At 45.4% G+C, this 13,450-nt stretch overlaps 1 protein-coding gene across 1 annotated transcript in view; it reads left to right on the top strand.

Moving 5' to 3' along the window:
- LOC106562645 (voltage-gated delayed rectifier potassium channel KCNH8) overlaps window positions 1–13,450 on the top strand; it is a 305,465-nt gene that overhangs the window by 137,807 nt on the left and 154,208 nt on the right. The window contains exon 4 of the mRNA XM_045704813.2: window positions 10,420–10,559. Coding sequence (XP_045560769.2) covers window positions 10,420–10,559 — 140 coding nt within the window. The remainder of the gene's footprint in view (window positions 1–10,419; window positions 10,560–13,450) is intronic.

Below are 13,450 nucleotides of genomic sequence, written 5' to 3'. Positions count from 1 at the left end.
AGCCCCACACAAGCCTAGGATCACCATGTGCAATGCCAAGCATTGGCTGGAGTGGTATAAAGCTCGCCACAATTGTACTCTGGAGCAGTGGAAACACAATCTCTGGAGTGATGAATCACGCTTCACCATCTGGCAGTCCGACGGACAAATCTGGGTTTGGCGGTTCCAGAAGAACGCTACCTGTCCCAATGTACAGTGCCAACTGTAAAGTTTAGTGGAGGAGGAATAATGGTCTGGGGCTTTGTCATGGTTTGGGCTAGGCCCCTTAGTTCCAGTGAAGGGAAATTTTAATGCTACAGCATACAATGACATTCTAGGCGATTCTATGCGTCCAACTTTGTGGCAACAGTTTGTGGAACCTGTTTCAGCATGACAATGCCCCCGTACACAAAGCAAGATCCATACAGAAATGGTTTGTCAAGATCAGTGTGGAAGAACTTGACTGGACTGCACAGAGCTCTGACCTCAACCCCATCGAACACCTTTGGGATGAATTGGTACTCTGCGAGCCAGGCCTAAATGCCAAACATCAGTGCCCGACATCACTTATGCTCTTGTGGCTGAATGGAAGCAAGTCCCCACAGCAATGTTCCAACATCTAGTGGAAAGCCTTCCCAGAAGATTGGAGGATGTTATAGCAGCAAAGGGGGGACCATATTAATGCCCATGATTTTGGAATGAGATGTTCGACGAGCAGGTGTCCACATACTTTTTGTCAGGTAGTGTATGTGATGGGATATATAGACATTATGGACAGTATATGGATAGAATATGTAGTTATGTATGTATGTATGTGTATATATATATATATGTGTGTGTGTGTGTGTGGAAAATGTAGGATAGAATAGTATATGTACAGCAATAGTTAAGATAGGCCTTGACTAGAATACAGGCCTTGACTAGAATACAGGCCTTGACTAGAATACAGGCCTTGACTAGAATACAGGCCTTGACTAGAATACAGGCCTTGACTAGAATACAGGCCTTGACTAGAATACAGTACAGACATATGAAGTGGGTAAAACAGTATGTAGACATGATTAAAGTGACCAGTGTTCTATAGGCATAGGCAGCAGCCTCTAAGGTGCAGGGTTGAGTAACCGGTGGTAGCCGGCTAGTGACAGTGACTAAGTTCAGGGCAGGGTACTGGCTGGAGGAAGGCTAGTGATGGCTAGTGATGGCCTTGAGATAGAAGCTGCTGTTTTTCAGTCTCTCAGTCCCAACTTTGATGCACCTGTACTGACCTCGACTTCTGGATAATAGCGGGGTGAACAGGCCGTGGTTAATTCTAAAATATAATGGCATATTGTTGAAAACTGGTCCACTATCCACAAATTAACAGGATTCGTGTTTTATATGGCAACAAAAATTATACGGTAATACCACCTTTCCTAAATCTGATTCAGCACTGGCGGCCATATTGGATTTAGAAGAAAAAAAATTGGGGCACCCCTTCTAATATTAATAAATACATCACAAAGAGCTAAGGCTCTGTCTCTCTCACGCTCTCTTGCTCTCTCTCTCTGGATCTCTCTCTTTCTCTCTTTCTCTCTCTCAATTCAATTCAATTGACTTTATTGACATGGTAAGTTCATTATTACTTACATTATCAAAGTATACACATAGAAAAAAAAAAAAATATATATATATATATAAATATAAATGGTGGGACCAACAGCAATAATAATAGTAGTAGTGGACATGGGATTACCATTAACAACAACTACAACAACAATATTAATCAGAACAACAATACATTAAAGCAATAGTAGTAGACCAGTCTAAACCTGATTTAGAAGCCACATGACATGGTATGAAAGACAAAACAAAACAAGATGGGAAATATTATTGACATTACATTGCACTTTTCACTGGCTATCCCTCAGGTTGTGGCAGGAGGACACATATTTGGCTGCCCACCCAATAAATATTTGATTTTTTCTTCATCTTTTATAGTTTCAAATTCTTTGTATTGAATTAGAATTTTGGGAAAGAAATATTCTCTTAGGTCTGAGTATTTGTCACAGTGTAATAGGAAATGCAGCTCTGTCTCTACCTCTCCCCTGGAGCAGAGTGAGCACTGCCTGTCCTCTCTGGGCAGCCAAGTTTGTCTGTGATGACCGGTCTCTATAGCCAGACTGTGCTCACTGAGTCTGTACCTAGTCAGTGTTTTCCTCAGTTTTCTATCAATCACATTGGTCAGATAGTCTGCCACCAAGTACTGTCTGTTTAGAGCCAAATAGCATTGAAGTTTCCTTAGATTTTTTGTGGTGTCTTTCCAATAGGTGATATATTTTTCTCTTTGTTTTGTGATGATTTGGTTGGGCCAGATTTTCTGAGTGCTGTCCTGAAGCTTTATGGGCTTGGTTTGGGTTTGTGAACTGAGCCTCAGAACCAGCTGGCTGAGGGGACTCTTCTCTGGTTTCATCTCTTGACATTGTAGAGCTGTGTGATGGAATGTTTTGTGGTCACTTGTTTTTAGATGGTTGTAAAATTTGATGGCCCAATTCTGCTTTACATCTGTTATTTGGCGTTTTTCTTTGCACTTGCAATACAGTCTCGCAAAACTCTGCATGCAGTATTTCAATTGGATGTTTGTCCCATTTGGTGAATTTATTATTAGAGAGTGGACCCCATACTTCACTGCCATATAGAACAATTGGTTCTATAACCGATTGGAAAATCTTGAGCTAGTGTCACGCCCTGACCTGAGAGAGCCGTTTTTCTCTGTTTAGTTAGGTCAGGGTGTGATATGGGGTGGGCATTCTATGTATTTATATTTATATGTTTTGGCCAGGTATGGTTTCCAATCAGAGGCAGCTGTCTATCGTTGTCTCTGATTGGGAACCATACTTAGGCAGCCCTTTTTCCCTCCTTGAGTTGTGGGATCTTATTTTTGTACTGCTCTGTAAAGCCTGCAAGACGTGACGGTCGTTTACCATTGTTTATTATTTTGTTTAAGTGTTCTGAGTTAAAATAAATATCAAGATGAACACTTACCACGCTACACCTTGGTCTACTCCTTTGGACAACCGTTACAGACAGATTCTAATTGGAATTTCGATTTTAATGTTCATTTTAATGGCATAGAATGCTCTTCTTGCTTTGTCTCTCAGCTCATTCACAGCCATGTGAAAGCTACATGTGTTGCTGATATTTAGTCCTAGATATGTGTAGTTTTTGGTGTGTTCTAATAGAACTGTGTCCAAATAGAATTTATATTTGTCATCCTGATTCTCTGACCTTTTTTGGAATATCATTGTATTTTTTTTATTTTTAGGTTAACGGTCAGAGCCCAGGTCTGACAGAACCTGTGAAGACGATCTAGGTGCTGCTGTAACCCCTCTTTAGTGGGAGACAGCAGCACCAGGTCATCTGCGTACAGCAGACACTTGATTTCAGTGTTGTGTAGGGTGATACCAGGTGCTTCCGATTCTTCTAATGTTTTTGCCAATTCATTAATGTAGATGTTAAATAGTGCTGGACTTATTGGGCAGCCCTGTTTTACTCCCCGTCCCTGAGAGAAGAAGTCTGTTTGCTTGTTGCCAATTTTAACCGCACATTTGTTTTTAGTGTACATTGATTTAATAATATCATATGTTTTCCCTCCAATACCATTTTCTATTAGTTGAAATGCTTTCTTGAAATCTATAAAACACAAGTAGATTTTGCCTTTGTTTTAGTTTACTTGTTTGTCAATTAGAGTGTGGAGGGTGTAAATGTGGTCTATTGTACGATACATTTTTAGAAATCCAATCTGGCTTCTGCTCAGGACGTTGTGTTCGTCAAGAAAATGGTGTAGTCTGCTATTTATAATACTGCAGAGAATTTTCCCCAAGTTGCTGTTAACGCAAATTCCTCTAATTATTTGGGTCAAATTTGTTTCCATTTTTATAGATTGGTGTGATCAATCCCTGTTCCCAAATATTGGGGAAAATAACTGCAATGAGGATAATGTTGAAGAGTTTGAGCATAGCCAATTTGAATTTGTTGTCTGTATATTTGATCATTTCATTTAAAATACCATCAGCACCACAGGCCTTTTTGGGTTGGAGAGTGCGTAGTTTTTCCAATAATTCTTCTTCTGTAATTGGGGTATCCACAGGATTCTGATAGTCTTTGACTGCTGATTTAAGGATTTGTAATTTTTCTTGTATATATTTTTGTTCTGGGCTCTTTGTTATATTGCTGTAGAGGTTTGCAAAGTGATTTCTCCACATATCTCCATTTTGGATAGCCAATTCCTCCTGATGAGGTTTGTTTAATTTATTCCAATTCTCCCATAAGTGGTTTGATTCTATGGATTCCTCAATTACATCCAGCTGTTTTCTAATGTGCTTTTCCTTTTTTGTTCTTAGAGTGTGTTTGGATTGCTTCAGTGTTTCCCCATATTGAAGGCGTATATTTTTGTTGTCTGTTTTTGATTAGATATATTTGTCAATGACTTTCTTAGATTTTTGCAATCATTATCAAACCATTTTCATTTTCTGTTATTTCTGGTTTGCTCTTATGCTTCTTTAGATTAGCCAAGGAGGCTAATTTGTCGAGTATAAAGTTTGACTGTGAAGGCTCTGACTGTGAAGGCTCTGAGAGACTCTGGGTTTAGGTCGGTGAGGAAGTAGTCTTCAGTGCTGCTGCCAAGGGATGAGCTGTAGGTGTACCTACCAAAAGAGTCCCCTCTCAGCCTACCATTGACTATGTACAGACCCAGTGTTCCACAGAGCTTCATGAGCTGTACTGTTTTTCACTTTGTCATAGTTGTTTCTGTGGGGGTATGTGGGGAGGGAAAGGTTGTTGCTTCCTGGTAGGTGTTTATCCCCAGGACTGTTAATAGTGTCTTGTTCTTCTGCTGTTCTAGCATTCAAGTCTCCACACCAGTAGGTTGCCTTGAGCCTGAAAGTGACTAATTTCCCCCTCTAGAATGGAGAAACTCTCTTTATTGAAGTAGGTTGACTCTGAGGGGGGAATGTATATGGCACAGAGGAAGACGTTTTTATCTGTCAAGATAGCCTCCTTGTTGATTTTTAACCAGATAAAGAAATCTCCTGTTTTGATCAATTCGATTGAATTAATTATTTCAGATTTATACCATATTAGCATTCCCCCTGAGTCTCTGCCCTGTCCTGAGTCTCTGCCCTGTCCTGAGTCTCTGCCCTGTCCCGAGTCTCTGCCCTGTCCCGAGTCTCTGCCCTGTCCTGAGTCTCTGCCCTGTCTGATTCCTTTTCATTTAGTGGATGGTAGGATTATCTCCCTATAACCTAGTGGACAGCCAGTGGAAACATCACCTCTGCAATATGTTTCCTGTACTACTACAATATCAACATCATCAATTTCTTTCAGGAAGTCTGGGTTTCTGCTCTTTAGCCCAAAAGCAGAGGACTTCAATCCTTCTAAATTTCAACATGCAACGTAAAAAGATTTCATTACTTTTTTCTCTTTATCTTCAAAATGAGACTAACACTCACAATCCAACAAGAACTATTAAAATATGTTTTTTAATTAAAGTAAACTCTTATCATGCAAATGTAATTTGTTTATCATTTAAGATAGCATTTGTGTTATGCCACTTGGGTGGATGTAGTGTGAGGATGGTGGAGTTCTTGTGCTCATCTTACCATGACCCTCGGCCTATCACATAGTAGACAGCATAGTAGACTCAGCATTTGTTTAATGTCACTCATTTGGTTGGTGGGGGCTGGGCCAATTGCTCCTCTCACAGCCTGTGCGTAGCTCTGCCTGCTGGGCTGTGGCTCCTCCAAGTGTGGGTATGCAGTGGGGGGCATGGGGGTGGGAGGCCTCATCTGGGTGGCTCTGAAGCTGGGCTGGGGGGGTCTGTGCTGCGCTGGCTGTGGTGGGCATTGAGGTTGGTGGTGCTGTGGTCGTGGCTGGGGGGTCCAGGGTGCTGGTCCGGGGTGTTGTCTCGGTGATCTCGGTGGGGTGGAGATTGCTCCGCTGTTCCTGAGTGGAGAGGTCGGGCTGCGGTTTAAAGCGACGTCCTTGAGAGTCTTGGCAAGGATGGAGACTGTCTCCCTGTACAGGTGCACATGGTCATAGAGACAGTCCAGATCGAGGGTGGGCCAGGTGTACATTGGGTTGCAGGGCACAGTCCCGGGTGAGGCTGGCGTTTATTCTTTGGATTGTGGAAGTCCTTCCTCTGTATAAGGGTTGACACCACGATTCTTGAGTTGGAGAAGATTGCGGAGGCCTTCTCAATCACTCCCCGTAGTGAAGTCACCACCCTCTCCTGCTGAGCACGCAGGTCGTTGCTTCTGGTGTGTATGATTATGTGGCTTGGCGACCCGAGATGGACCTTATCAAGCAGCTCCATGGCACTCTGCGTTGTTGGGGCACCACACCTTTCTCCTTTTGTGTCGAGGGAAAAGTTTCTTCTCCTGAACAAACTTCCCATTTGAGTCCATCAACAGGACGATGTCAGCCAGTGTTTCTTCTGGACTGGAGGGGGCAGAGGGGGGGCTGGTGGGTGTTGGAGCTGGGGTGTGGCTGGTCTGTGCCGGTGCCGCTGTCAGTGGGAGGCTGTTCTGTGGGCTGGGGAGGAGGGGTGCAGCAGGCAGGGCTGGGGAAGCCTGGCTGGTTGAGGTGGGCTCCTCTGCTGTGTGAGGGCAGGTCATAGAGTGGTGTTCTAGCTTCTGCAGCCTGTCCTCTGTTCTCTTTCTCTCCTGCAGCCTGTCCTCTGTTGTCTTTCTCTCCTGCAGCCTGTCCTCTGTTCTCTTTCTCTCCTGCAGCCTGTTCTCTTTCTCTCCTGCAGCCTGTCCTCTGTTCTCTTTCTCTCCTGCAGCCTGTCCTCTGTTCTCTTTCTCTCCTGCAGCCTGTCCTCTGTTCTCTTTCTCTCCTGCAGCCTGTCCTCTGTTCTCTTTCTCTCCTGCAGCCTGTCCTCTGTTCTCTTTCTCTCCTGCAGCCTGTCCTCTGTTCTCTTTCTCTCCTGCAGCCTGTCCTCTGTTCTCTTTCTCTCCTGCAGTCTGTCCTTTGTTCTCTTTCTCTCCTGCAGCCTGTCCTCTGTTCTCTTTCTCTCCTGCAGCCTGTTCTCTTTCTCTCCTGCAGCCTGTTCTCTTTCTCTCCTGCAGCCTGTTCTCTTTCTCTCCTGCAGCCTGTCCTCTGTTCTCTTTCTCTCCTGCAGCCTGTCCTCTGTTCTCTTTCTCTCCTGCAGCCTGTCCTCTGTTCTCTTTCTCTCCTGCAGTCTGTCCTCTGTTCTCTTTCTCTCCTGCAGCCTGTCCTCTGTTCTCTTTTTCTCCTGCAGCTCCTCTCTTAGTGAGGTCAGATCGTTATTACTGTTCTGCCTGTCTTTTTGGAGCTCTCTCACCTCCTTTGTTAGATTAGCCAGCTCTCTCTTTAGTCCGTCTCTCTCTTGCTGAAGCTCTTTCAGCTGTGTTACAAGGCTGCTGTCCTGCTCTGTCCTCACCTTGGTTAGGAGCTCCTCTAAGGTGTGGTTGTCTGGTTGCTGTTTGCTCACACTCTCCCTGAGCAGAACCACCTCCCCCTCCAGTCTGGTGGACCACCTCCCCCTCCAGTCTGGGGAACTCATCCCTCATGGTATCCATGGTGGTGAGGAGGACCACCTCCCCCTCCAGTCTGGTGAACCACCTCCCCCTCCAGTCTGGTGAACTCATCCCTCATGGCAGCCGTGGTGGTGAGGAGGACCACCTCCCCCTCCAGTCTGGTGAACCACCTCCCCCTCCAGTCTGGGGAACTCATCCCTCATGGTATCCATGGTGGTGAGGAGGACCACCTCCCCCTCCAGTCTGGTGGACCACCTCCCCCTCCAGTCTGGGGAACTCATCCCTCATGGTATCCATGGTGGTGAGGAGGACCACCTCCCCCTCCAGTCTGGTGAACCACCTCCCCCTCCAGTCTGGGGAACTCATCCCTCATGGTATCCATGGTGGTGAGGAGGACCACCTCCCCCTCCAGTCTGGTGGACCACCTCCCCCTCCAGTCTGGTGAACTCATCCCTCATGGCAGCCGTGGTGGTGAGGAGGGCCTGAGCCTGCTCTACACTGAGGGGGTTGCTCTCCTCCTGGGGCGTGTCCTCCACTATGGTGGGAAGAGAGGTGCTGGATGTGCCTTTTTGGGTGGGGATAGTAGGGGTGAGGGTGGTGCTGGTGGAGTTTGTCTTGTGGGAGGGCATGTCACTGGTGGTGTCCTTCTCGCTCTCCGCTCTCTCCTTAATGGTCTGAAAGTCTGTTTCAAACAGCCTAATATTACCTTGCACCAGTCCCAGTCTTGTAGAGGTTGATTGTTATCATGGTGCTGTCAGGGTCGTCTGTCTCTTTGATTTTCAGCTTCCACCCATTACAGATTCCCTCTTTCTTTATGGATGGGTAGTGAGAGCAGACTGCTGAGCGCCATGCATTTGGCTGGTCAGTGAGGAAGATGAGATTACTCACATGACCGTTTTTGTAGAGTTCTGCAAAAAGGGTTTCTGGCGTCTCCTTTAGTAGTTTCTGTTTAAAAGCTTTCCTTGTTGTGTCATTTTTGGCCTCTGGAGGGTAGAGAATGGACTCAGCGCTGAGGGGGAGTGGGGCAATGCTGCCTGTGGGCTCTGCTCCTACTGCTGCTCTGTTCTGCTGCCCCATTGCCATGGCAACCGATTTGTTTGTCTGCTGCTGTTGCTAGCTAGCGCTAATTTAGCTCAAACTAGCAAAAAGAGTGACGAATCTTCACACCAAAAAACAGAAGATATGTTTAAAGTTAGTCCGTGCTCCTTTTTAGTTTACTCACTCAGTTTGGTCGTTTGATGTAGTTCTATTAACTCCCCTTGCTAGGTTTGTTCTAGCTCGTTTCTTCTGGCTAGCTTGTTAGTCTGCTGGCTAGGTTTTTGTTGTGTAGCTAAAGTTAGCTAGCTAGAGTCAAAACTTCTTAACTTGAGGCACAAAGTAACTTTTTTTTCTATTCTGAATGAATAGAGTTGTTGTTCATCACTTCTTGTCTGGAATTCTTTTTCGATTAGAGTGTTTATCTCATTCTAAAAACAAAAAATATGAATATATCAGGAGCTCATGTTGAGCATGACTCTCTCTCTCTCTCTCTCTCTCTCTCTCTGGATCTCTCTCCTTTCTCTCTGGATCTCTCTCTCCATGTGTATGTGACCAATAACATTTGATATGGATCTTTCTCTCGCTCTTTCTCTCTCTCTCATCTCTCTCTCTCATCTCTCTCATCTCTCATCTCTCTCGTATCTCTCTCTCTCTCGTATCTCTCTCTCTCTCTTATCTCTCTCATCTCTCTTATCTCTCTCATCTCTCTTATCTCTCTCTCTCTTATCTCTCTCTCTCTTATCTCTCTCTCTTTTATCTCTCTCTCTCTCATATCTCTCATCTCTCTCTTATCTCTCTCTTATCTCTCATCTCTCTCCTCTCTCTCTCTCTCTCTTACCTCTCTCTCTCTCCCCTCTCTCTCTCACTCTCCTTTCTCTCTCCATGTGTATGTGGCCAATAACATTATCTGATTTGATTTGGATCTCTCTCTCTGGATCTCTCTCTCCTTTCTCTCATTTTCTCTCTCACATCAATATGTATTGTACATATTGCCAAAACGTACTTTGGAAATGAATGATTCATTAAAAATATTAACATATTAAGAAAATAACAAGAAGTACTTTTCTCTTCCTCTCCCTCTATTCACCATCCCTCTCTCTCTCTGTCCTGCGGTTTACTGATGAGTCATTCAGTTACTTCCTGTTAGACTCACCTCTGGCCGCAAACTCTTAACAGTGGTGCCAAAATGCACCTGGCTCAAGGGAGGGAGGAATGTGAGGGGTGAAAGGGAGGGAAGGAGGGGGAGAGAAGCAGGAAGAGAGGAAGGGTTTCATTTCCTAGGTATGGATTTCAGTAACATGAATGTGTCTTTGTCTGGTCCGGGCTATTTGAGATGCATCCAATTAAAAGCTTTCAATTACTTTAATTTGTGGGAATATAAAGTGAATTGAGTTACTGTATAAGGGTGAATACCTTTGAGCAAAACATTTGGAGTTATGGACAGAGGGAAAATGAGTAGCAGAATAGGTTAAATCCTTTGAATTTGAATAATTTGAAATGTATCTAATTGGTTGAGATGGAAGATAAATGATACACTGCTGAATCATGCCTTCCATTTTCTTTTTCCACACCCTAAGAACTGACATTACCCCTAACCACCGATATGCATGATCAGACATTCCTCCATCTCCTAATGGCTATAAGGTTAGGATGGGGCATAACGCAATCTGAACCTAGATCTGTAGTTAATTAACCCTTCACCCCCACAAGGACCACAATGGAAGTCTGATGACTTTTGTGTTTTTAAATAATTGTTGTACTCACATGGCTGAGGCAACTCTTTATGGATTGTCCATTTCTCAAAGAAAATGTCAATTAAAATGTATCAATGAATTAGTTAATTCCTCAACCTTCCCTGTGTTCCCAGATGAGGAGACGGGTCTGGAGATGCACAAGGTCACCCGTCCCCCAGGCTTCAACACCAACCGCAGACGCAGCCGGGCGGTGCTCTACCACCTGTCTGGACACCTGCAGAAACAGGACAAGAGCAAGATCAAACTCAACAACGTAAGTCGCCCTATTACACACACACATGGACACACACAACACACACACCTTGCCTTGACAGTTTAGTGTCCAACCACATCTCAAGGATCGCTGCAAGGACATTGAGTACGTTCGCTTTGAGGAAGCTTACTCAATCTACAAATCCAGTCCCTCCTGTCCCAGTCCCTTTCATGTGTATCCATAAATATGGGTTTGGGCCAGTAATGGAGGACAGAGAGAGGTGACTTCACACCAGATGGGATGAAGGTTGTTGGATCCAACTGAGCAGGTTCTCCTTGACTTTGGTGAACATAGCCATGTATTTGTTATTCCGTTCATGTAGACATTTAATTTAAACCTTTTTTAACAAGGCAAGTCAGTTAAGAACACATTCTTATTTACAATGACGGCCTACCAAAAGGCAAAAGACCTCCTGCGGGGACGGGGGCTGGGATTAAAAATAAATAACATATAAATATAGGACAAAACACACATCACAACAAGAGAGACACCACAACACTACATAAAGAGAGACCTAAGACAACAACATAGCAAGGCAGCAACACAACATGACAACATGGTAGAAAAACATGGTAGCAGCACAAAACATGGTACAAACGTCATTGGGCACAGAGAACAGCACAAAGAGCAAGAAGGTAGAGACAACAATACATCACGCAAAGCAGCCACAACTGTCAGTAAGAGTGTCCATGATTGAGTCTTTGAATGAAGAGATTGAGATAAAACTGTCCAGTTTGAGTATTTGTTGCAGCTCGTTCCAGTCGCTTGCTGCAGCGAACTGAAAAGATGAGCGACCCAGGGATGTGTGTGCTTTAGGGACCTTTAACAGAATGTGACTGGCATAACGGGTGACATGCAGTAGTTTACAAAAGAGAGAACTCATCCTTATTATTCTATGGGATAAAACAACAGTGGAACCAACCAGAACCTCTGGTTTCCTGTTCAGGTCAGGAAAACACCCAGACACAAAGCATGTTGAATTTTACATGTTGCTAGTATCCTAAATCCTGTTGTTGACGTGTCTCTCTCTCCTCACCCCTCCAGAACATGTTGTTGACGTGTCTCTCTCTCCTCACCCCTCCAGAACATGTTGTTGACGTGTCTCTCTCTCTCCTCACCCCTCCAGAACATGTTGTTGACGTGTCTCTCTCTCCTCACCCCTCCAGAACATGTTGACGTGTCTCTCTCTCCTCACCCCTCCAGAACATGTTGTTGACGTGTCTCTCTCTCCTCACCCCTCCAGAACATGTTGTTGACGTGTCTCTCTCTCCTCAAACATCCAGAACATGTTGTTGACGTGTCTATCTCTCCTCAACCCTCCAGAACATGTTGTTGACGTGTCTCTCTCCTCACCCCTCCACAACATGTTGACGTGTCTCTCTCCTCACCCCTCCAGAACATGTTGACGTGTCTCTCTCTCCTCACCCCTCCAGAACATGTTGTTGACGTGTCTCTCTCTCCTCACCCCTCCAGAACATGTTGTTGACGTGTCTCTCTCTCCTCACCCCTCCAGAACATGTTGTTGACGTGTCTCTCTCCTCACCCCTCCAGAACATGTTGTTGACGTGTCTCTCTCCTCACCCCTCCAGAACATGTTGTTGACGTTTCTCTCTCTCCTCACCCCTCCAGAACATGTTGTTGACGTTTCTCTCTCTCCTCACCCCTCCAGAACATGTTGTTGACGTGTCTCTCTCTCTCCTCACCCCTCCAGAACATGTTGTTGACGTGTCTCTCTCTCCTCACCCCTCCAGAACATGTTGTTGACGTGTCTCTCTCTCTCCTCACCCCTCCAGAACATGTTGTTGACGTGTCTCTCTCTCCTCACCCCTCCAGAACATGTTGACGTGTCTCTCTCTCCTCAACCCTCCAGAACATGTTGTTGACGTGTCTATCTCTCCTCAAACATCCAGAACATGTTGTTGACGTGTCTCTCTCCTCAACCCTCCAGAACATGTTGTTGACGTGTCTCTCTCCTCACCCCTCCAGAACATGTTGTTGACGTGTCTCTCTCCTCACCCCTCCAGAACATGTTGTTGACGTTTCTCTCTCTCCTCACCCCTCCAGAACATGTTGTTGACGTTTCTCTCTCTCCTCACCCCTCCAGAACATGTTGTTGACGTGTCTCTCTCTCCTCACCCCTCCAGAACATGTTGTTGACGTGTCTCTCTCTCCTCACCCCTCCAGAACATGTTGTTGACGTGTCTCTCTCTCTCCTCACCCCTCCAGAACATGTTGTTGACGTGTCTCTCTCTCCTCACCCCTCCAGAACATGTTGTTGACGTGTCTATCTCTCCTCACCCCTCCAGAACATGTTGTTGACGTGTCTCTCTCTCCTCAACCCTCCAGAACATGTTGTTGACGTGTCTCTCTCCTCACCCCTCCAGAACATGTTGTTGACGTGTCTCTCTCTCCTCACCCCTCCAGAACATGTTGTTGACCTGTCTCTCTCTCCTCACCCCTCCAGAACATGTTGTTGACGTGTCTCTCTCCTCACCCCTCCAGAACATGTTATTGACGTGTCTCTCTCTTTACTCACCCCTCCAGAACATGTTGTTGACGTGTCTCTCTCTCCTCACCCCTCCAGAACATGTTGTTGACGTGTCTCTCTCCTCACCCCTCCAGAACATGTTGTTGACGTGTCTCTCTCTCCTCACCCCTCCAGAACATGTTGTTGACGTGTCTCTCTCTCCTCACCCCTCCAGAACATGTTGTTGACGTGTCTCTCTCTCCTCACCCCTCCAGAACATGTTGTTGACGTGTCTCTCTCTCCTCACCCCTCCAGAACATGTAGTTGACGTGTCTCTCTCTCCTCACCCCTCCAGAACATGTTGTTGACGTGTCTCTCTCTCCTCACCCCTCGAGAACATGTTGTTGACGTGTCTCTCTCCTCA

Source organism: Salmo salar, chromosome 21 (assembly GCF_965601325.2).
Source record: "Salmo salar chromosome 21, fSalSal1, whole genome shotgun sequence".
NCBI classification, from domain to species: domain Eukaryota; kingdom Metazoa; phylum Chordata; class Actinopteri; order Salmoniformes; family Salmonidae; genus Salmo; species Salmo salar.
This window is presented reverse-complemented; position numbering and strand designations above follow the sequence as displayed.